At 46.6% G+C, this 25140-nt stretch overlaps 1 protein-coding gene across 1 annotated transcript in view; it reads left to right on the forward strand.

Annotated features, from left to right (window-relative positions):
- The window catches only part of YJU2B (YJU2 splicing factor homolog B), a 93122-nt gene that overhangs the window by 9995 nt on the left and 57987 nt on the right, over nucleotides 1-25140 (forward strand). Inside the window, exons 4-8 of the mRNA XM_086924474.1 lie at nucleotides 8770-8852; nucleotides 10485-10540; nucleotides 14245-14305; nucleotides 16677-16819; nucleotides 23385-23557. Coding sequence (XP_086780600.1) covers nucleotides 8770-8852; nucleotides 10485-10540; nucleotides 14245-14305; nucleotides 16677-16819; nucleotides 23385-23557 — 516 coding nt within the window. The remainder of the gene's footprint in view (nucleotides 1-8769; nucleotides 8853-10484; nucleotides 10541-14244; nucleotides 14306-16676; nucleotides 16820-23384; nucleotides 23558-25140) is intronic.

Here is a 25140-nt window from a genome sequence, read left to right on the forward strand (position 1 = left end):
GCTACCCAGTTTAGAGTGCTCGGATCCCATAGGGAAATCTCAAACCCTTAAGAATTCATGGAATGATTTCACTTATTAGGCATCCAAACTCCTGGATGTTGAAACAGAATTGCGACATATTGAAAGTCTTGCTTGATGTTGCTTAATAGTCTCTTTGGCGGTGAAGTAGTTTCACAGTGAACTGCCCTCATTGTGAAATCCTAACCCTTGAGTAGGTATCATGCAATGGTTTTTCTGTGGATGGCTAACTTTCCATCTTACCTGGTGATAAAGCTTGATAGGCCCTTGGAAAGGAAGGTCATTTTCACATCAGCGTATCAGTGAATGTGGGGATGTGTGTCCATGTTTTTAGGGTGATCATTAAGATGCTCTATTTGTTAGCGAGAGTTCTCTTTTTATAGAAATCTATCAATCTGTGTTCTACCCCATGTTTATTTGAAGATTAAATAACATTCAAAGTGGTAGTGAACGGGAGTGACTCTCCCTTTTTTTTTTTTTTTTTTTTTTTTTTTTTTTTTTTGCATTGAGTTGTATTTTACTGTGAGTATACTATATCCTTTCTTCCTATTAATGAGATCATTGTTGCCTGTCATAAGACCTGAAAAGCTCTGCCTCTCGCCAGATCTTGAAGCACTTTTTAAAATACAGATATCTGAAATTAAGGTTCCTTGTAAGTTCCAGTTTTTGAAAGAAAGGTAATTGTGTAGCCTGTCCGCAGAAAGTAATGGCTAAACATAATTTTTGTTAAATTAAAGAAGTTACAAACATTAAAAAAAGTGCCTACTATTTTCACAATCCTCTTTTCAAAGAAAAAAAATTCAAGAATAAAAAACGAATGTATGCAGCAGTCTGCAGGGGCTGTAGATCTTCCTGCCTTGTCTGTTTTGGTCTATCAGAGAAGTGTAAATAAATGACCAGAAGACCATGAAAGACAGGGATATAGTACGCCAACATGGGAGACGGGAGGAAGCTTTTACACACCATCGACTGTAAAGGTGCTTGGTGGCCATATTGTGTTAAAACGTTGCATGGTGGGAGTCTGGTGTGAAAAGGAGGTCAGTGGCTGTTCACCATGAAAACTGCACTTGGTATCGCACCAGCGTAGAATGTTGGCACTGCCGTTGGAAAGTTCCTTGGTGAAAGTCCAGTGCAAAAAGTTGTTTGTTGGCTGCAGTGTGTGAAAAGTGTTTTTCAGTACACTACTACGGTGTGAAAAGTCGCTTTGTGGTAGAAAGTTGCTTTATGCTAGTAGGCTGTGAAAAAGCACTTTGTGGTAGAAAGGTGTCAAGGCGCTGTGTCATAGCAGGGTGTGAAAACGTGTAAGTAGGACTTTCATTGTGAAAAGGCCCTTGGTGTTAGCGTAATGCTATTTGAGCCCAGCAGGAAAGGAGCCACCCTCAGTGAGAACTACCGGTAGGAGTCAGTCCCATCGAAAGGGGCGCAGTGGTAGACGTAGTTGTAGCGTCCTGCTGGACACGTTCTAGTGTTCAGCAGGAAGCTGTACTCCCACCCACTCCCTTGAGGGCTGGACACACATGCACCCCCACACCCATCCATCACAGGTGTCACGAGTGACGTGGCCCGCAAATAAAATGGTCCGGGTGCACGTGCTCCTGGCCAGTTACTGCACCCAATCTCCTGGTGTCTGTCTCAGTCATTCACGTCATGCGGGCCTGAGACCAGACACCACATTGGCGACGAGGCAGGTAGCTAATCCTGCATGCCCGGTGCTTCCTCGCCCCCCATGGGGAGGTACTGAGCCACCGCCGTGTTGGTGGTGGGGGTTGAGCTCATCATTGCGACGCGGCCCTGCCTTGAAGGTGTGAGGCACAGAGACAGGCTGTCTCCTACTCACATCGCCCTGGCAAAGGGAGGAGTGGACAAGCACCCGCCGGAGCGGCTGCTTGAACGCCAAGGAAAGCGCGAGTCTTCCCACCATGCTCCCGGAATGGCCTCCGCCACACTCAGGCAATCGCCGCCGCAAGTGAAGAGCCTTGCGATCCTCACTGTGCAGCGACCGAGAGCAGACCTGCCACCCCGAGCAAAGCACTGCTCTGCCGACTGCGCTCCCTGCGTCCGCAGCACAAAAAAGGGAGGCGCCGCAACGACACCGGTGTGCACACCCCCCAGACAAGCACGATGGCACCGGTGCAGGGCATGATGAAGCTCGGCCTGAGGATGTAACGTGCACGGCCTGCAGTTGCTCCACAGCACACTCCAGCACAGCCCTTGACAACGGCTGGCACCGAAGGGAAGGTGGCGAGTGTCCCCGTGCCTCCTCCATCTGCGAGGCACCAGCGACCGCACTGGCGCGAAGCGGCGCCCAATGCACACATTGTGTGCGGGAGCGAGAAGGCCGTCACCCGCCAGCCTGGTGCACACCCAAACAGTGAGGATGAGAACTGAGGCTGCTTTTCACCCGGTGTCAAACCTGCATCTGTGTGAGCCGGGACGCGGAGAAATACATTGCGGCGCGACCCGTGCTCAAGGCACCTCCATCGCTGCCAGCAAGCCGCCCAGCCCATGTGCACCGCCCCTACTTTCCTTCAGCGATCAACATGGTCCGGAGGTAGGCGTGCGGCCGTGGGTTCTATTTGCCAGCAAGTGTCTGGGCCCAGCGCTGGATGCCACCACCGAACAGCCCCAAGCTCCAGCAGCTGATTTAGAGAAGCGTGGCAAACCAGCGGTCTTCAGGAGTTACCCGCAAACAAACTCCAGCCAGCAGATCCAGCCCGGGTAGCCTGCCTTCGAGAGGGGGAACTGCTGCAATGCACAGTATGAGCACCAGCCGTGCCATCTAGTGGTCGAACGTAGCACAGCACCACAAGTCCCAGGCTTCAGCTTCTGCCCCAGCGCGGTCCGTAGCTGCTGAAAGACTGCAACCAAAAAATAGTATAAGGGATCTTTTCCTGAAACAGCCCAATGAACTTCACCGGCCCGGCTCACACGGCCTGCAAGTACCGCCGTCAACAGCGCCACCTCGCTGCCCTCTTCACCACACCGATTCAGAAAAAGGGGGTGGTGATGGACAGAGTATCTGAATTAAGCAGAACACTCCTACCCAGTCGAGAGATCGGGGCTTGATCCATCACCGTTTTTTTAACTCACTGCACCATCCCAGCTCAGAACCTGGCTACATGCAAATTAGTCTGTCCCTGGCCCAGTGCATCATGGGAACAGGGCAGACCAAACTACCAAGTCAATTCTTTTACTGGAAAGGAAACAAGCTTCCGGGGACTGGTTTCTGGCAATACAGCCGTCTTCGGCCCGGCTTGCTTGAATCCTGATGGTGCAGTGAGCAAGGGACTCATGTCTGAGCATACCCTTCCACGCTTATGGTGGACAAAACGATTCAGAAAAAAAGGGGGTGGTGATGGACAGAGTATCTGAATTAAGCAGAACACTCCTACCCAGTCGAGAGATCAGGGCTTGATCCATCACCGTTTTTTAGCTCAAGGCCAGGGACAGACTAATTTGCATGTAGCCAGGTTCTGAGCTGGGATGGTGCAGTGAGCTAAAAAACGGTGATGGATCAAGCCCTGATCTGTTGACTGGGTACGAGTGTTCTGTTTAATTCAGATACCCTGTCCATCACCACTCCCTTTTCTGAATCTCTTCACCACACCAGCACCCTCGGTACGCTGCGAGGCGGATAGCGTAGTAAAGAAAAGAGGTACAGAGACATGTAACCATGATGGGGTGCAACACAGGCTGTTCCCTTACATTAAGTGATACCTGTCGGCCCTTACTCCTGCCACCAATACAACTAGGATCACAGCACTCAGGCACACTAAGCAAAGACAGGCCAGGGTTGCACTGCAGGCCCCTGGTGGGCATATCTCACCACTGCAGGAAGGCTGATGACCATTTGACTCACACACTGGTGCTAGCAAGCTCATGATGCACCCCCATGACCTCGCCAGAAGCAATTCATCCAGAGTGACCCACAACAAGGCCTGTGATCCCAACACTCACAGCCCCTGGTAGAAGAGAGCTGCTGTGACGTGGCCTGCAAGAAACGACTGCTGTGGCATCCTAATGAACATTCCGGCAGGGCACACAGTAGTTTTGCCACCTAGCAAGTATCAAGTGACAGCCTCCGCTGCAGTGGAAAACCGAGACAGCTAGAAGTGCACATGATACTCTCCAGTGGTCACCTGCAGCCACAGCCACATGACGCTCTGCTGCAATGACCACACCAGGTCACCAACGAGAAACCCACAAACACACACCCCAGGAATGAACCGAGATCACCGTAAGCTAGGTAAAGGGGCAAGCCAAGCCCCAGAAGATGACACCCTACAGAAGATCCAAGAGCGAGAAGTCTGAGAAGCGCGACACAAGCTCCCAGAAGCTCGTCAGCACAAGCAAATGCCCAGAAGAGAGAGACCTCTCCAAAGAGAAGAAGTGATGCTGGAGACAGCAAAGAGAGTTTCTACACCTCTATGGCCCCAGCCAAGCCCTGCAGTGGGCCAAAGACAACCTTCCCTCACACTGCCTCAAGATGTAGTCGTCGGTGACCCAAGATAGGCAAAAGAGGAGTTGCACACTGCACGTGTGTAAAGACCGGATTTTCGCACCACATAGAATCAGCTCACCAAGACACCACCAATCCAGCCGAAACGTAACCACCTCCCTCCTCAGGACCTATTTAGCAAGGCACCTGGGTACCTACCTGAGGATGGGGAATTAGCAATATACAAGCTCATATCATCAAAAACACCACTAAATCTATAGGTTTACTAGGAATACTCACTGATTACTAAGGACTTCCATGCTCTACACCACACTCCTACCTTATGGCCTCGCGGTAACTCAGACCCAGACTATGCTACCCTCCTACTCATAGTGAAGGGGGCAGTTCCGATTACTTACCATTACACACTGATCACAATCAGTGCTCACTCAAGCCACAATCCTGTGGGTATTTACTCAAGCCACTATCCTGTGGGTATTTACTCAAGCCACAATCCTCTGGGTATACACATTGACCACGGTCAATGCTCTCACTAACGCCACTTTCCCTAGCGGCGATCTCATTACACACTGACCACAATCAGTGCTCTCTCAAGCCACAATCTTGTGGGTATACACATTGATCACGATCAATGCTCTCATTAACGCCGCTACACAACGACGATCACTGTCCTATGAATACCTTCAGCTCTCTATCTCTCTGTTGGGAAGTTTCTCTATATATCTAATATCTACTGGGGATGTCTCCTATACAATTGTTATATTTTATGTGGTACACAAGAATGGCCAAATTACAATATGCAAAGGTTATTTACTAATGTACGTGCTCCTCTACTCCCTTGCTCAGTTACCATTTACCTGGGCGGGAGATGCATCCGTTCACATAACAGCATCTGACTAGAAGAAAGGTTAACTTTATTATGAATAATAACTCTTGAACAGCTGTTCACTAAGAACTGGGGTTCCTTTATTATTATAACATCACAATAACTAGCAATCTAGACATAGCCTGAAAATTAAAGGGGAATAAACACATACACAGATCTGCGGGGTCTCTTTATTAACAAGAAAACTCAGATTACTAACACATCCACATATAGCTTACAGGAACTGTAGATAGCTAAAAAGGGAAATGGATTATAACAGACTGCACACCGCTGAAAGAAAAAGGATTAATCAGTATAACAATACAGTAGGGAATCTAGCCTAGGAAATAAAAGACAAGATTAATGTATAGGGGCACTAATATAACAGGACAGATATCACCTGATTAATATGAAGTCTTGTTCTAGCTGTCATCTGGGTTCCTCTCTCGTCCGTGCCTTGGCTCATCTCAGACTCTTCCCCTGCACTCTTGGACACACATCTGTGCTGATCACTCTGCACTGGATTCCTCTCCCCCACGAACTGTCTTCACCTTCCAACTTCAGTCTAATGATATCGTTTCTGCCGCTCTGATAACCGTTCGCTCCACTAGCTTCTTCACTCTGTCTGATTGTTCCAGCTCCAATGTCCAACTCACTCCAGCTGCTCCCACAGACTAATCCACGATATAACTTCAGTCTCTTCCAAAAGGCATCACTCCAAACTCCAGCTGTTAACTGCCTGCTCCAACTGATCACAACTCCTTCTGATAAGTAACTGCTACTGACTGCTTTCTTCAGCTCCAAAAATCATCTGACTTCTCTCTCTTCAGCTCCAGACACCATCTGATCACAACTGCTTCTGACTACTCCAAAAACCAACTGACCTGAACTGTTCCAAAAACCAACTGACCTGAACTGTTCCAAAAACCAACGGACCGCTCCGCCTCTTCTGCACTTCGCTAATATTGAATGCTCTCTCCTAGTGGAAAGTTCCAGCCAGTAGCCTCCTCCCACCAAATCCATGCACCAGGCTCCCTGCTCCAGACGCCCCCACTGTGATCAACTGCTTGTTTCGTCTAGAGACTTGAGCCCAGGGACATTTCCTGATAAGATTCAGCTCCGGCCGGTTCTCTCTGGTTTGCAAAGAGCAAACAACACCTCATAACTAAAACATCACACTTGATCTACATGCATCTCAGTCTGCAGAGGCAGAAAGCAAAATGGAGTCTCTCTGGTTCTGGGCCTTGTAGGCCCGAAAAGGATGAAATAGACACTTAACTCTATACACAAACCCTACCAATAGGTAATATAAAGTCAGCACTACAGGATCCACCCTCTACTATAGGTAGGATGATGAAAGGACACATAATTATGTCAAAGCCAATAGGCAATAGATGGATTAGAGTCAGGAATAAGGGATCTATCATCATATAAAGCGGCTATCCTCTAGTTTATGCTTCTAGTTCTGGAAAAAGGCCTGAAAAGGACCAAAACAAGCTAAGAATAGGGATCTAGGATGGTAGCAAGCTTAAAGTCACCATCACTCAGAAATAGAGCCAAAAACCCGGTCAGCACAACGTGGCCGGCCGCCACAGCAAGAGATGCTCCGACAACCGGCGGATGTCACATCGCACAGCAAACACGGAGCCCGTTATTCAAAGTGACCAGTCCGGACGAGCACCCCGGAAGAAAGGCAGAAGCCGGTGCCACAACAGCGCCGCTTCAAAGAAAGAAAAGAGGGACAGGCCTGTCACACTGAGAACCGGATGAACACAAGTGGGCTGAACAGACCAACAAAGGGAGAAGACCGAGGACTCACACAGCAAGCCAAGAGCACATCCTGACACGCCAGACAGCCACGAAGGCGGACGGACTTCCCTGGATACAGCCTCACGGGAGAACCGAACATAAGCCGAAGCAAGCGCAAACCGAGTCTCATCACAACGCTTCCCCAGGTGAGCATCAATCGGCGTCCCTGGATACAGCCTCGTGGGAGAACCAAACATAAGCCGCAGCAAGCGCAAACCGAGTCTCATCTCAATGCTTCCCCAGACGACCGCCCAACCCAGAGTGTCAGCAATCTAAGTCAAACAACATCCATGCTCCTGTTCGCAGATGCCACGGGTGAAGATCAGCACTGAGTGTCCGCCCTCGCACCGCCTCAAGATGGAGTCGGCAGTGGCTCAAGACAGGCAAGACAGGATTTGTACACTCTACATATCAAGCCGCCACCGAAGATCAACCTCAGCCAGGCAGAGACACTGGGCTGCTTGGTCCCTCATGACACCCGACTCTCCCAGCAAGTCACCACCATCTGTCATCCTGACTCACCACATGGCTGGCAACCGCCATCACGCTAGCCCTCAGCACATGCATCAAACACCACTACCAGAGTACAGATGGACTGTAGTCCTACACCGTTGCCACACCAGCCGACTAAAGAAATCAGAAGCTACCTGTGAACCTGGCCTACACCTGAACCGCTGCAGCAAGAGCAAGTCTTGGCCACGACTCATCCACTCGTGCAGGTTGTGCGTGCGACTAAGTAACGGCTCCTCGGCGGTCCTGAAGCTGCCCCCAGTTGGCACACAAGGGGCCACACCGCAGCCCTCCTGCAGTCCCACAGCAACCCCAATAACGGGCCTCCCCAGGCGGGGGAGCGAGAAGAGACATTGCCCCACCGACAGGTTACCAGTTACAGCCAAGCAGTTCAACAGAGAAAGTCGATCCGGCAATACCTCTGTGAATTCTCACCATGGACTCCATACATGTTCATGACGCATCGAACTATAAGGAACTGTTAGAACTCACCACAGACCATCACCGACGTCCGCAAAGTGAAAACCATGCAAGACAGCTAGACATGTCATCATCAGTGAACTGACGATATGCAGCGGACGTCTCCAAGCCAGGGGTCGTGTCTTTAACCCCTCAGGTTAAACTACGGGTGCCCGCCGAGATGGTCCTGCTGCAAGCAAAGTCACCAGCTCATGTCTGACGTTTTCCTGCCACCTGACACAGAAGACTGATGGACCATGTGGTGTTGGTTAACTGTTTGTTTTGTCCCCACAGGTTGGACTAACGTTTTGTTTGTTCCTCAATAAAGTTGGGGAGGAATGTTGTGTCCTGCTGGACACGTTCTACTGTTCAGCAGGAAGCTGTACTCCCAGCTCCTCCCTTGAGGGCTGGATACAGATGCACCCCTAATCACGGTTGTCATGAGTGACGTGCCCCGCAATAAAAGAGCCCGGGTGCACGTGCTCGTGGCCAGTTACAGCACCCAATCTCCTGGTATCCGTCTCAGTCATTCGCGTCATGCGGGCCTGAGGCACTAATCTGAGCAAGCACTGTGTGTGTGTATATCTATCAAGTCACGTGATTGTGTTGTAAGTTCTTCGAAGTAATATATCTGTATTTATTTTTACAGCATGGATCTCTCAACAGATATAAGAACAGTCACCCTCTCCGTGAGAGAGCACGCAAGCTCTCTCAGGGCATTCTTATCATCAGGTAAGATGTCATTCCTACACTCACTTCAGGTACACAAAAAGAAAGGCCCTTTCCTCTATCTTCATGGTGGCAGTGTCCGAACTTTTCTGTGAGAATGAGTAACATTATTTACAACATCAGTCAATGTTCAGTTCATGTTATGGATGAAGTCACCTGTTTCCTTTACTGGTATCCTGAATGTGTTATTAGGAAACCATGTCAGCACGCCTTTAGCCTACAGTGTTTAGTCTGAGTGTTTGTAATCGTTCTTTGAGTGACTGATTCAAATTTAGAACATCTTCTATACCAGCAGTGAAGGTAAACAAATTAAACCATCTGATTAAAAATGTTTTATTTGTACTAACACTGTCCAATTTAAAATCCTTACATAAAAAAGTAAATAAATATAGTACCTACCTAATAATATCAGCCATAGTGGTATTACTAAAAATGTAGCTTCAGATTGATCTTCTGGCCAAGTGTACACTAAAATTGAAAATATTTTCTGGTGCCTAAGTTTTAAGGATCTTTTTACTAACTTTAACCCTGAAGAGTCAACAAGAATTTCAAGATTTCCGAAACTGATGTCAAACCTTTCTTTTGACAGTAACACTCTTCGTGCATGTTATATAAGGCAGGCCTGTCACTTTAATTTCTTAAATGTAGAATTTTATGACTTTATATTATTTAACTTAAAGTCTATGACTAATTGAGCAAATAACCTTTCACACCTCAAATAAATTACAAGTTGATCTACAGACTTGTAATGGTGCTCATTATTCAAATTGTATTGTCCATTTTGCATTATGTTAGGCAACTCGGTGTTGGAATTCACGTCTGAGCAGGGAATCCCTAGTGTAGATGGTCTTTAACCAAATGTCCCCTCTTTTGCAATATATTTGTTAGACCGGTGTTATAGGTTTACAGTTAGCTTAATTTCTAAATTAATCCTCAAACATAAGGCAGCCAGTGAATACCTCTGGGAGATAGATAATATTCACTTTTACCCAGAGTGGCAATATGCCTTCCCACAAAGTCTTTTCCACTTTTGCCTTTACTACACATCCTCTACTATACAGATGCATTTATGACACGTGCCGTAACACTGCATGCTTTTACCATCGGAAGCACAGGTAAGGTATGTGTCTTTGTGTGTGTATTTTAAATAACAATAGGTAAGGGGAGGTACTTTTAGGGTTCAGGGGTGGGTAGTGGTAAAGGGAGCTAAGAGTAAATTTAGGGGTGAATATTGCTAAAGGAGTGTAAGGGTAATTTCAGGGTTCAGGGCTGTGTGGTGATAAAGGGTTTCCCACAAAACAGGAAAAAAGTGTTCTTTAAAAACATGTACATATTAAATTTTACTTACCTTGCATATACTTACCATGTGTGGTAAATGGAAAGAAGGATTTCATTATCCCTTATAAAAGGAGTCCCTTGCATAAGGAATAGGCTTCAGACCTTGCACAATAGTTGTTTTGCCTGTTATTCTGCAAACTATAAATATAAAACTATTAACGATATGATATGATGACCCTGCCTTTGTTTTGGTCATGCTAGCAGGTGCTGTCTTCAAATGCCTCTGAATCCTAGTCAGCAGTCTGTTATTTGGATCTGGTACAACAAGCATGAGTTACATCTCTCTTTATCCTACAGATTTGAGATGCCATATAACATCTGGTGTGATGGCTGCAAGAATCACATTGGCATGGGTAAGTGTGGTACTTTATGCCCTTTACAGCATATCAGTGGATAATGAGAGGCCATTACATCTATGCTTTGTGTCACACTTGACTCTTACGCTCTGGCCTTCTTTGTTATTTCGATTTTCTATTTCTTACTGTTAGAAATGGGATTTCTGGTTGCCAAGGCATTCGCTTAAGCCAGGCAGAAACCACCACACTAGTCAGGGCAACGGAGTTACACGCTGAAGATAACCCCTGCTCACCCCTTTGGTAGCTTGGCAGAGCAGTAAGGCTTATCCCAGAGGCAATGTGTATAGCGTTTGCGCAACCCACTCACACAGCAGCGACACACTAGGCACACCACCAAAAAAACTTCACGCAAGGTTCTAAAGAAATAAGCCTTTGTATTATCCATAAGAACACAATAGAACATAATCACTTATACACTGTATCACCAGGCACTTGTCATGACTTTACAAATGGCACAAATCCTTTGGACAATCAGGCCACTGTAAAAACACATTACAGTAAGGATAACCAGTAATTACAGGCTAGGACTGAACTTAGCACAACACATTATGTCTAAACATCATTAGTAGTGCACTATAGTACCTACTAGCAGTGTGCACACATTAATAAAATCCCTATCACAGTACATACGGCCAGATGTACGACATGATTTTGCATGCGCAAAAGGGTTTGCGAACCCATTTGTGCATGCAAAATCTCTGTTGGCCTTGTACAATTCCTAAATAGCGGGTCGCAATTTAGGAATTGCGAGTCCCAATTAGGAGTGGGCGTTCCCTCCCTAATTGCGTCAGCAATGCTATGTGTGAATGTTTTATGACCGCAATTGCGGTCGCAAAACACTTGCAAATTACCACTCTCTTCAAGAGGGTGGTAATGCAGTCGCAATTCCATCCACTTTGTGACTGTGTCTAAAAATATTTTTTTTGGCAGGCAGCAGTCTCAGGGACCACTGCCTGCCCTTATAAATGAGACGAAGACGTTTCATTTAAAAAAAAGAAAAAGCTACTTTATTAAAAAACTGTTCCAGACATGGTGGTCTGCTGAGTCCAGCAGGTCACCATCCCTGGCATTCCCAGTCGGCTCGCAAATTGCGAGAGGCTCATTAATATTAATGAGCCTCGCAATTTGCCTTCCCATTGGGAATCGCAAAACAGTGTAATAATACTGTTGTACATTTCATTGCGAGGCGCTAAATTAAAGGGTCGTACCTCTTGCCATTAGTGTGCAAACCTGGGCCATGTAACCCCTCTTACATGCAAGCATTAGCATTACATAAGTCACAAATCACTTTCTCTCAGATGTGGCTATAGGAACATAAGTCCCAGATACATTTGTGCACCCTAATGATATCCATTCGTGCACCACAGCCCACTTGTAGCAGTGCACACACTGCTACCTGAAAACCCCCATTATCGTGACACCTGCTCTCTCCTTTGGGGTACCTGGTGTCCTATGTACAGACTTCCGGGCCACACGCCGGCCTATATCCTGGAAGAAGGCAATTCTTGTCCCCGGCGGTCTCCGTCAAGGTCTCATCCCATTCCAGGCACAATGCCACAAGCAAGGGGGCGAGGGTGTAACTCACCCTGTCTTTGAAATTAATAATGCCCCAATGCTTTGAATTTGAAGGAGCGGAGGTGCAACACACACACCGTTTCTGCCAGACATGAGCTACCCCAGCCCTACAACGCTGTGGCCTGTACGCAGCCCTCCGAGGCCTCGTAGATGGCTGTAAGAATGGCTCACGTGGGCAGCCTCACCTCTGTTATCCAGGTGACGAGCTGCAGAGCTCACAGTGCTGTGCCGGGTGCAGCAGCCCTTGTCTTTGCCTTTTCTGGATGCTGGCCGCACTCTCAGCACTCTGGTCGGGCCCTCCTCCTGGTCCGCGAAGGCACGGAGCAGAAAGTCTCCCTTCGGCCGGGGCCTTTCTCCACCCAGCTTCTCACAGCATTTGACCCGCCCACACCCGGACTCTGAGAACATGCGGGGCTCTCCTTTTCTTCAAGGGAGCCCCGCCCATGTTCAGGGTTTCTCTGCCTGACTACGGGTTTGCGGCACAGCTGCTCTTGCCACGTTCATAGGAAGAGCCCATTTCTTGGCTTAGAGGAGAACTTGAAAAGCGCCAACCACGCGCTTCTGGTATGCAGGACCCTGCACTTCATGCAGTGCACCCCCTCAGGCAGCAACTGGGTCCCAGGGCGGTTCCTCCTGGCAGAGTGCTCTGCCAGGAGTCCGTTCAGTTCCAAGTAGGCACCACTCATGGGGTCACAGTCCCAGTACTTATACGAGTAGGTTTCTTTGTCCTCCCCTGGCCCAGGGCTCTGAGCTCAGTCCAAACCTGTTCTGGGGAGCACTTACAAATATCTTTTCAGTGCTCAACACTCCCCACTGTAATTGTAAGCCCTGGCCCCAGACACACTACAAGGGGGCAAAGCCATCATTGTGGAAGGCACACACAGCTCTATTCAGGTTCAGGTGCTACTCCTCCCACCACTCCAAATGCAGACCAGGCCTATTCAGCCTAGCGCTGACTCATCCAGACTCTCTGGAGCCACTGCACCTCCCCAGCCCCTGTCACTCCAAGGCCAGACAGTCAATACGCAACAGGCAGGCACAAAGACACACAGCACACAGAAATGTCTAATTCTATGGCATTTCTTATATAGTGATAATAAATCCACAAACGCCAATAGGCAGCATTTATCACCACTATTCCAAACATAACAAACTTGAGCACGCTAGCCCTCTCATGTCAGGAATTACCACTGAAGTACATATCACAGAATCTCCAATGCATCCCTATGAGAGGGCAGCCTTGCAGTAGTGAGAAACCAAATAGGCTGTTTGTCACTACCAGGACATGCCACACATTTAAGGTACATGTCCTATCTTTTACCTACACCGCACCCTGCCCATAGGGCTAGCTATGGCCTAGCTTAGGGGTGACTGATATGTAGTAAAAGGGGAGTCACAGACGTGGCACCACTTTATGTGCCACGTCACAGCGGCAGTAAACTGCGCGCTGGCCCTGCAGTAGCACAGGCCTGAGACAGGTTTGAAAGGCTACTTTGATTGGTGGTGCAAGCAGTGCTGCAAGCCCACCAGTAGCATTTAATTTACTGGCCCAGGGTATAGGTGATACCACTGTACAAGGGACTGATAGGTAAATTAAATATGTCAAATAGGTGTAGACCAATATTACCAAGTTTACCATAGAGAGCACATGCACTTTAGCACTGAACAGCAGTGTTAAAGTGCCCAGGATCAGAAAAACACCAACATCAAAAAGGTCAGAAAAAATACAGGAGGAAGGTAAAAAGTTCTGGGATGATCCTGCAAAAAGGGCCAAGTCCAACACTCACCTTGTGTGTGTTTCTGCCGTATTGACGTTTTGTTTCTTAAATCAAAGACATTCGGTTTTCTTCTAGGATCAAATGGGAATGGTCAGCGCGTTCCTTTCATCTGTCATGATCACTCCTTTGACCGTGACTCTGTAAACAGTGCATCATTAGATTATATGGTTATACGATCCTCTAGTATAAAACCTGCTCAGCCAGCCTTCTGCTAAAGCGCCCCCGGAATATTTAGTAGTGTTTATGAATCACAGATTTACCACAAAGGGTGGGCTTATGGGGCTCCCCTCTGTCTGTTTTCTGGCAATGCTTCTTTCACTACACTCCTTCTCTTGTTCCTTTTTTTAGGTGTCCGATACAACGCAGAGAAGAAGAAAGTTGGCAATTACTATACAACACCCATCTACAGGTAAAGTCCGGGTTGTAATTAACAGCAATTTTAGGATTCCGTTTTTGACTGTGCAATCACATTACCCTATAAATAACGGCGTTGACTTGTTACCAGTCTAATGCAATTTAATTGCAGGGCTTCCTCCAGCCCGGGTCAGGGGGGCCGTGGTAGAGCCTGGCAGTGGCTGCGCTGGCGAGTGCATTACATGTATGCAGAAGTGCGTGCACAAACACGTTCTCCATGTGACCTTGCAGCCCACGAGTGTAAGGTTCTCATACAGAACTGGTGCATTAGCAGCATTGAAAGGGAAGGCATCACTCAGTGTAAAGCGTCTCCCAGGAATGCTCGTTGTGCTATATGAACCAAGGAATGTATTGACTTTCAGACACCCAGGAAATACAGTACTTTCCATGCAGTCGGTCCATGGTCTGCATTTACATAGGGTTTGTTAGAAATTGTGAAACGACTAAAACAGTCTTTTTCATTTACCCCCTAAACTAAAGAAAGTAAATAAGGCGTGCCGCTACTGGCCTTTGGGTTCTGCGTTCTAGTCAAACTCGGTGAGTGTTTGTATTCAACAAGCAAAGTTCCTCCATTGGTGGTTGGAGAAAATTATCATAATGTGGAGTTGTACATTGCAGCCCTTTCTTTGGGTGTGTGCTCTTTACCTCCATTATTTATTTTGAACGTCATTTGTGAAAAAGTGAGTTTTTCCTCTTTACTGTATGACATTGTGTTACTTTTGTTATTTGAAATTGTGTGATCCTCATACATCAGTTGTTACCTTATGCTTTGTAATTATACTGTTCATTGTGTTTTGGTATTGTGGTGCTGTTTCTTTGTTTGTTTGTGTGTCTGTACGTCTGTATGTGATATTTGTATAGTGCAAACCTAGCTAAACAGGCAGCGGAGTGCTGTAGAGTATCAAAGGTAATAAGAGTCGGCAAGTGAGAGGAGAATGGCCTTGATATTGGATTCTTACTGCTTTGTGATGTAGTGTTCTTTAAAAATGTGTGTCTAAAACTGTTTCCTAAATTGGAGCAGACGTTTTGTCGGTTTGTATGGATACAGGAATTTTGCTCTAGAATGATCCTGGGTCCGTAGATGGAAAAGGCCTGCTGCCTTCTTTCTTCATTTTTACATTTCTTAGTTTCTAGTTTAATAGTGGTCTGGTTGCAAGTGAGCAGAAATGGCAATCTCGTCCTCAAGACAAGCGGGGGCTGGTCAAGATGGATTTGTAATTGATGACGTTGGGGTTGAAGATGGTGCAGGCTGGCAAGATGAACCAATGAAGTTCCGTCAGGATGGGTGTGATGTGATCATATTTCAATCAGCCCTGGTTGAGACCTGCTGCAGAAGTGGGATCTCAGTGAGTGCCCGTGTGGAATCGAGGGTCCAAACACCAAAGCGTTACCACCATCCAGATGCAAGAATATGAGGGCTTGAATAGTAGTATTGATGCCTTTTCCTAAAAACATGAATCTTTTGGGATCTGGAGGTACCCACATGAACACACTGGCATCCATTGGATAGGTATGCAAAATAGTGAAGGACATTACCTGTGAATTCCATTCAAGAATGTATGCACAGAAACCGTGCAGTGGGTTCTCGTAAAACTTTTTTTTATACTATTGCTGTGTCCTGATCTTTAGGGTATACTTCTCGCTTGCAGCATTATGAAAACTGACCTTGTACCCTATCCTTATAAGGGGTTAACTTTATTTTGTTTGTCTTATCGCCTCCTACCACGGATTTCATAGAATTAACACAGCGCTGGCCTTTACCACTGGGCTATTGGTGTATGTGCAGGCTGTAAAGGATGGAACACATTAGTAATGAAGAAAGTTCTGATATGTGGACTTTGGCCCGCGTTTATTCTGCCACCGGACATTTCTCCACCTCCACACCAGTGCTTAATGGAACAGCTCTGCAGTGGTGGGCAAAGTGGGGAGGGCAGCAGGGGTTGGGGGTGAGGTGGGAGGGGGGTAGGGGGGGGGGGGCGGTATCCCGTAAAAAGAACCAAAAAAGGAAATCGCCTCAGGGCCTTCCGATTGTGGCCATTTAATCCACCGACTGAAGGTCGTCAGTTCAGCTGGGTTACCTGTTTTGCTCAGCAATATGTTTATCCTGATGTAAATGGATCATTGCACAAGCAAAACTAGCTGACAGTTAAGTTAACACGCTTATATAGCACAACAACTACCCACTTGGGGTTTCCTGGTGCTATGTCAACAGGCGAGCAAACATGATATGGTTAGAGGAGGTGATGGTAAGAGTCTTGTGTGTGGGAAAACAACCTGGCAAATAGATTTTTAGATCTATAAATGCAGCAATGCCAGTGTGCTAACTGCCAGCTGACCTTCCTCTCTGCCTTTCTTTTCTGGGACAGGTTTCGCATGAAATGCCACCTCTGTGTAAATCACATTGAGATGCAAACTGATCCTGCCAACTGTGACTATGTCATAGTGAGTGGTGCACAGCGAAAGGAGGAACGTTGGGATATGAAGGATAACGAACAGATTTTGACCACAGGTGAGTGTGTGCAAGGATTAAAATATTTATATTAGGGTGTAACAGGAAAGTAAGTGTGGCAGGTGACAGCTTGTGAGTTCTTGGTGCTGTTCTCCATGTGATCTTGGTTGATAATCCTGAGCACTGAGAATCTATTCTTACCTTCCAGTGGATCCTCATTAATAGTCATAAGCACAAGTAGTCCTTCCCACGCACTGGGACCCTGTAGCACTTTCAACAATATAAATATGTGTATATAAACGCTGTACCATAGTACCTTACATACATGTTTGCAAAAAAGTCTAAAAATTGCCAGATTTCATAACCTTTTTGAAAAGGAAAGGGAATATGAGACCTTGTTAGCCAGTAGGCTTCCATGCTAAGTGTAGTGAAGAAAAATTGACATTGTCCCTTTAGGAGGTCACATTACATTCTGTATCCCATCGTGCCTCATCGGTGACAGGTCAGTTCATTTTTACGTCTCCTGGATGTAGGATCCTGGGGTTCTAGCACTCTGCCTTTTTGGCCAAAAATATTGAAAAATATTTCCATAACCTTTTATTTTAGAGTCATTCAACATTTTTAGCACCTAGAGTGCAATTACATTTTGTTATGGCAGGAAACAGATTATTTTGTTGTCGGAATGCTTTCACTTTTTGTGAAGTGTCCATCCTGTGAAAATAAGAAGGCTCAGACAGATCCTCACTCTGTCTGCATTGTTTGCCTTCTTGAAGATCATCGCCCTGACACATGTACACACTGTAGCACGTTTTCCGGAAGAACTCTCAAGGACAGAGATAAAATCAGGCTGCATGGGCTCCAATAAAGAGGACAAGGCACAGCAGCTGGGTCATCAAAAGGCCTTGGAGAAGTTAATACTTTTTCCAAAACGTCTTATTCTTGCTCCAGGGACTGTCATAGAGGGAGAAACTTCAACCGCTTCCTCAGGAAGTAGAAGTTCAAGATGTTGACGCTCGCTCAGGTCTTGTCTGCCCTAGACCCTGGAGACTGGATGGTTGCGTTGGACTTGCAGGACTTTTACTTTCATATCCCCGTGCTGCCGGACCACCGGAGTTACCTGCGGTTCATGGTAGGCCACAAGCACATCCAGTTTACCATACTCCCCTTTGGCATTACCAGCGCCCCTCGGGTGTTCACGAAAGTGATGGCGGTGGTCACAGATCATCTGCGCAGATCGGGGGTTCCAATCTTCCCCTATCTGGACAACTGGCTGTTGAATGCGGGCTCGCCCCAGGCTGTCGTCTCCCACCTCCAGACTACATCCGACCTCCTGCACTCGCTAGGGTTCTCCATCAACATGCCGAAGTCACACCTGACCCCCTCTCAGAAGCTCCTCTTCATCATAGCGGTTCTGGACATGACGCAGTTTCGGGTTTATTCTCCCGAACAGCAAGTTCGGGATATTCGGGCTATGAATCAGATCTTCCAGCCTCTGTCCCGGGTTTCGCTTGGGATGACCCTGAGGCTGCAGGGCCTCATGGCCTCCTGCATTCTGCTGATCGATCATGCCAGGTGGCATATGCGGGCTCTTCAGTGGGACCTGAAGTTCCTGTGAGCACAGCATCAGGGGAATCTGTCCGATTGCATCCAGATCTCGAAGGGCACTGCACAACAATTGCAGTGGTGGCTCACTAACTAGGATTGGGAATTTGCAAAATCCCTCTCCCTTCCCCAACCAGAACACACAGTGGTGACAGATGCATCCCTTATGGGATGGGGAACACATGGGAGAGGTGGAGATCAGAGGCCTCTGGTCTCTGGCGGAGTACGGGCTCCACGTCAAGCTTCTGGAGCTCAGGTGATCTGCCTGACACTCAAACATTCCCTCCCTCTGTCCCGGGAAGAGTAGTTCAGTTGTTCACGGACAACACCACTGCTATGTGGTACTGCATCAAATAGGGCGGAGTGGGGCCGTGGACTCTGTCAGGAGGACCTCCACCTCTGGACATAGCTGGAACATCAGGGCATATCCCTAGTGGTTCAACACCTGGCAGGTTCTCTGAACGCCATGGCGGACAAACTCAGCCGCAGGTGCATGATGGATCACGAATGGCGTCTTCACTCGGAGGTGATGCAAAGTCTCTTTCCGCAGTGGGGAGAGCCTTGGTTATATCTATTCGCCAACGAAGAGAACGCGCAATGTTAGCAATTTTGCACGTTGGAATTTCTAAGGCGGCACTCGTGGGCGGCGCTTTTCGTCGCGAGTGGGGTTGCGGTCTTCTATACGCCTTTCCGCTTATACCACTGCGGTCCCGAGTGCTGAAGAAGCTCAAGCACGACCAGGCCCAAGTCATTCTTGTGGCGCCGGATTGGCACAAAGAGTCTGGTATCCCGAGCTGCTCAACATGGCTATCAATCCTCCGATCTGACTGCCTCTTTGGGAGGATCTTCTGTCACAGCAGCAGGGGACGGTCCTCCACCTGAACCTGTCCAGCCTCCACCTCCTTGTGTGGAGATTGAGCGGCAGCAGTTGACGTCATTTGACTTGCCTCCCGAAGTCTGTGATGTAATCTTGGCAGCCAGCCGTCCCTCCACTAAGAAGGTATATGTCTGCTGATGGAACAAATTTGTGGCATGGTGCGCAGCAAAGACTGTAGATCCCCTTTATGCCCATCTTTATGAGGTTCTCTTGTTCCTCCTTTCTTTCGCCCAGCAGGGCTCTGCTCTGGGCACTATCAAGGGCTATCTCTCAGCCATTTCTGCTTTTCTTAGGCTTCCTGATCAGCCTTCTCTCTGCAAATCCCCGGTTGTAATGGTTTATTAAAAGGCATTACTCGTCTCTTTCCTCCTATCCCTTTCGTAATGCCTCAGTGGGGCTTGAATTCGGTCTTGACCTATTTGATGTGCGCTCCCTTAGAACCGCCTCACAACTGTCCTCTCAGACTCTTAAATCTTAAGACTGCATTCCTGGTAGGCATCACAATGGCCAGAAGAGTGAGTGAGCTCCAGGTTCTTTCGACCAAGCCTCCTTTTCTGGCTGTACATCCTGACAAGGTTGTCCTAAGAGCTCGTCCATCCTTTCTTCCCAAGGTGGTCACCTCCTTTCATATTGGGCAAACCATCACTTTGCCCACCTTCTTTCCGCCTCCAATCCTTCGAAGAAGGAAGAGAGGCTCCGCCATCTGAACCCAAACCGTGCGCTTTCCTTCTATCTGGATCGCACTAAATAGTTTCGGGTGAATGACCAGCTCCTTGTTGGGTACGTGGGCGCCAAGAAAGGTCCGGACGTACACAAGTGGACCATCTCCAGATGGGTTGTTTTGTGAATTAAAGCCTGCTATGCTTTAGCAAATAAGAGCCTCTAGTGGGGCTACGTGCCCATTCCACCAGGGCGACAGCAGCCACTACTGCTTTGGGACGAGGTGTCCCTCTTAATTACATCTGTCAGGTGGTTACTTGGGCATCGCTGCACACGTTTACAAAACACTACTGCCTGGACAGCCAAGTCCGGAGGGACTGCTTCTTTAGCCGTTCTGTCCTCCAGGACTTCCTGGGGTGAACTTGGTCCGCAGACCCACCTCCAGGGTTGCTATTGCTAGAGTATCTATTCTAAGGTAAGGAATCTATAACTAACTGTTTCTTTCAGATGAACAAGTTACTTACCTTCAGTAACAATATATCTGCAAGAAACCTAGGTTAGTTATAGATTTCTTACCGCCACACCCATCCTCCCCGTTCTGTAAACTGATTTCTAAGGTTAAGGACATCCTTTCAGTGCCCTAGTTTTGTGCATCAGTGGTCAGTGTCTTGCATGGCTCTGCGTTTCTGGCGTAGAAAGTCGTGTACAGAACTGACATCAGTGCGCAAGGGCAGCATCTAAGTAGCTAACGCAACGTCATCCAGGCGACCACGACGCCAACAATGGACGTGGAGCCAACAGACTCCACTTTCCGACGCGCAGAGGTACTGCTGTCGAAAAAACTTTCTAGAACCAGTCTGATGCCTGGGGGTAATTCTAAGGTAAGGAATCTTTAACTAACCTATGTTTCTTACAGATATATCGTTACAGAAGGTAAGTAACTTGTTCATCAAGGGCTAGATCTCAATCCAACTGAAGTATTTTACCACACTGGCTAATAAAAGGCATAGCCACAATAAAGACATGGGAGCATTTCCAAGATTGTCTCAAAACAGTAACCAATTTGGGTCTTCGAGTAAGTCTCAAAGTCTACAGTTTATCCAGTACAAGAAGTAATATTTGACCACCTCCCCTCTGCTGCCCCTCCAGATGCTTTAGATTTGAACTCACGCCTGGTCAATCTTAACAACTGGGTTTCCACGGCTATTGACTCTATTGCCCCTCTCCGTCCTATAAAAACCCACCGACCAGCTCCCGCCACACCCTGGTATTCGGATGAACTTCGCAAATGTAAATCGGCATGTAAACTTCTGCAATGCTGCTGGAGAAATTCCTGTTCTGCGGATAGTAAATCTAAGTACAGAGCCACCCTTAAGGATTATCGGATAAATTATAAATCATAAACGGTGCTAATTTGCGGAGAAAATTAACAAGGTGCAAGGCTCCACTAGGGAGATTTTCAACACGGTAAAAACCTTCACTGACCCTCAGGCCCTTAACCCCCAACTTCCAGTGTCGCAATCTTTCTGCACCCTACTCTCTGATTACTTTGAGGAGAAAATAGCAACTATATACGATTCTTTCCCCAATACTGACAGCCTTGGAACTAGGGAAAAATTATTTGTCCATCACGCCCTAGCTCCAGTCTTCTCAGAATTTGAGGAGATTTCTGAAGATCGTTCTCTCGCAGAGCTTCTTAAGTGTAAGTCAGGATCACCTAGTGACCCCTGGCCGGCCAAGCAATATAAAGCTCTTGCTTCTCTCCTTAATCCTATTCTTAATCGTATTTGGAACGACTTCCTCAGTACCGGTGTATACCCGGATTCCTGGAAACACACCCGTCTGGTCCCTATCCTCAAAAAGGCCAGCGCCGACCCGGACAACCCGGCCAATTACAGGCCTATTTCATTACTTCCTGCCTTTTATTTACGGCTAAGATTCTCGAAAAGCTGGTGCATCAGCAACTGGCCGGTTTTATAGAAACTCATGGATTATTCCATGATTCCCAACATGAATTTAGATCCGGTTATAGCACTGAGTCAGCCCTGATAGAGATGGCCGACTCCGTACGTTGGACGCTGGACAGGGGTTCAAGGGCGGTGTTGGTGCAGCTGGATCTTTCCGCAGCATTCAACACCATCTCTCACCCTGTCCTGCTGGACCGTCTTCGGTCAATAGGCATCCAGGGCAGAGCTCTCAACTGGCTGTCTTCTTTTTTGTCCAATCGTACGCAAGCAGTGTTTACACCACCGTACACCTCCATCAGTCGCCCGCTCAAATGGGGAGTACCCCAAGGCTCTTCATTGAGTCCTCTTCTTTTTAATGTTTATTTTTCCCCGCTGGCTGAGTTAATTTCCCAGACAGGAATAAAGCTGACTTCATATGCTGATGACATACAGCTTTTGTTCTCATATTACGACCCCACCCGACCACTTTTGACCCTTTGAAAGATTGCCTCCGTGATATAGCCTGCTGGATGGATAATAACTTCCTGAGACTGAACGCAGGAAAAACCGAGGTCCTTTTCTTCCATCAGCCTTCCCCCCCCTGGACTCGAACCTCTGGTGGCCAGTTGATCTGAGTGCGTCCCCCTCACCCAAGGAATCAGTAAGAAACCTTGGGGTTACATGGGATACAAGTCTCTCTTTCCACAGCCAAATTCATGCTGTTTCTGCTGCCTGCTTCTCAAAAATCAGGATGATTAAAAAATTTGAAAGCTGTGGAGCTACAACACTTTACGCTCCTTCCCTACTGCTGCCCTCAAGCTGATCCTTATTATTTTATTCAGTTAATGGTTAATACTGTATGTATTTATAATGTTAGTGTGTGTTCTAATCAAAAAACGCTTTCCCAAATATTGGCCATAACGTACGCTCATACCATTTCATCCTAATCCCAGGAAATATCTTTAAGCATCCTAGATATATATCCTGAAGTAGTATTATTGCTTCCAGTTAGAGAGTATATTTTGAAAGATATGGTATATCTTATTGCAGCGCTGTTTCTTCTTTTCCATTTCAATACGCTTTGAAAAACCTGTATCTTAGTATTGGTTACATGGTTTTCAAAAATTGCCTAAAACTTTATTAAGATAATAAAAAACAATATTTCCTGGTCTTTTTTTACATATTTTTTTTAATTTATTTTTATACAGAATACATTTGCGACATCTGTTACAGGGTTAACATAGGTTGAGACAGTTATCGATTATACATCCGTGTTTATATAGTTAACCCCACATGGCATTATTTGTTGAAGAAGCCAGAGAGGCAGGTAGAAAAAAGGCAGAAAAGTAAGGGGTGAAAAACAGACTTCTAATAACTACTATCAAGATGCTTAAATAAAATCGTTCTTCAAGTTATCCAGGGGCATTAATCTTTAGTTATCTAACTAGACTAACGTTTGGTGTTGGGTGTTCACTAAAAGTAGTTGAAACCTCATGTTGCAGTCAATTGTATTGAGCTGGTCTGTCTGTCTGTCTCCTAGAACATGATGAAAAGAAGAAGCTGGAAACGGATCCTATGTACCGGTTGGAGCATGGCACTGAAGACCAGCAGAAGCTACAGAAAGCTATCCCGACTCTCGCCAACATCCAAGAGGCGCAGAGTGCGTGGAAGGACGACTTTGCACTCAACAGCCTTCTGAGGAAGAAGTTCCGGGTAGGATGGCAGACATGCTTGTCCTTCTTCTACTTCTGTCAGTTCTGTAATTAAAGCTCTTCCACATGCTTCCCAGTGTGTGCAGTGAGGTGTATCTCTGGCTCAAAGTTACAGGGTAATGCACACACCAAACAACACAGACTGCTTTGTAAAATTATTAGAAAGCAAAGTTTCCTTACGAAAACTGTTCTCCAGGATGCTTACCGCGAAGACTGGTAGTAGCAGAAAATCTGCAGTGGGGCTCGCCTTATGATCACCTGTGACAGCACCCCCGGTGGAAGGGAGCACAGATCAGATTCATATCCTGGCCTGGGTGAGGCAGTACCATTCTCAGAGGGGGAAGGGGCAGCAGCAGAGGAGTCTGCACCTCTCGAAGCCCAATATTGAGAAATAGTAGGCTTCATTGCAGGCAGGAGAAAAGGGGTTTGAGGGTTTAGTGATAAAAGAGCATCCATGGGCGAGCTCACCTTTTTCTTTACTAAAAAACATAAAAGGAACACTTAAAAGTATTGCTCGCCATTGATTTTTATTATGGGGAAATTCAGTTGCACCCTTCCTAAAATGATAATGTTCACATGATTATTCAAAATATAAAATGTATTAAATTTGATCAGCAATTGTCGCACTAAACTATAATACTATAATACTAAGTATAATAAAAACAATCAAAAACCTCTCAGTGTATTCCTAGGTCAACTTTTTAAATCTGTTTAAAAGAAAAACGGGTATTTATTCTATAATTAGTGGCTTATTTCGACTGTGTCTGACAACCAGTACTGGACCAACCATTTCCTCAATTTATCCTGAGCACCACTGGCTGAGAGCTTGGTGCATTGAATGACTTAAGAATATGTACGAGGACCCAGAAATTGCAGTTGTAAACAAAAAAGTTGTGAGGCCAGACTATGCCTTTGACCCTCTCCCTAGTAAGTATAGATACGTGGTTTTGTTAGATGCTCTTTAGACCTGTAGTGTATCTGAAGTGTAGTCATTCAGTGGTCATCTTGAAAAATCCAGAATCATGGACACTGTCCACCTGTCACCCCACATGCCAACTAAACATGAGCATATAAGAGCCACTAAAAACAGGTCGCATGTCTCTATCGAAGTCTACAGAAATCACCCATCCATGCCCCCGATTGGCAGCATTCATACTGGAAAGCCTGCAGTATCGAATAGTGAGTCAATATGGATGTTTTGGAAGGTGGGGTTTTTGCGTCTTTTTGTGTAATCGTTTTGGTGCACAAAATCATATGTTTCTAATTTGTTAAGATGTTGGGGATTTTCTTTTATTGAAAAAGCTGTTTGTTGATTTTGTTTTACATTTAATAAATTTGTTGACAAATGGATTGATGGATCATAATCTGTTCAAGGGCTTTTAGAAGGCAAAATAGTGTACCATATAGCAGCAGAGATTCCAAATAACAATTTACTCTACGATATTCTAAAACCTTTTCGTGAAAATGGCTAGATCGTTCAAACGCTCGGTCGGGCCTTGCTTTCACCACTCCATCTAAGATAGCTCTTGAAGCCTTTAACCTCATCGTTGGTGATAATTCATGGTTCGCATGTGTTTGACTGGT

This window comes from Lissotriton vulgaris, chromosome 5 (assembly GCF_964263255.1).
Source record: "Lissotriton vulgaris chromosome 5, aLisVul1.2, whole genome shotgun sequence".
Taxonomy (NCBI): domain Eukaryota; kingdom Metazoa; phylum Chordata; class Amphibia; order Caudata; family Salamandridae; genus Lissotriton; species Lissotriton vulgaris.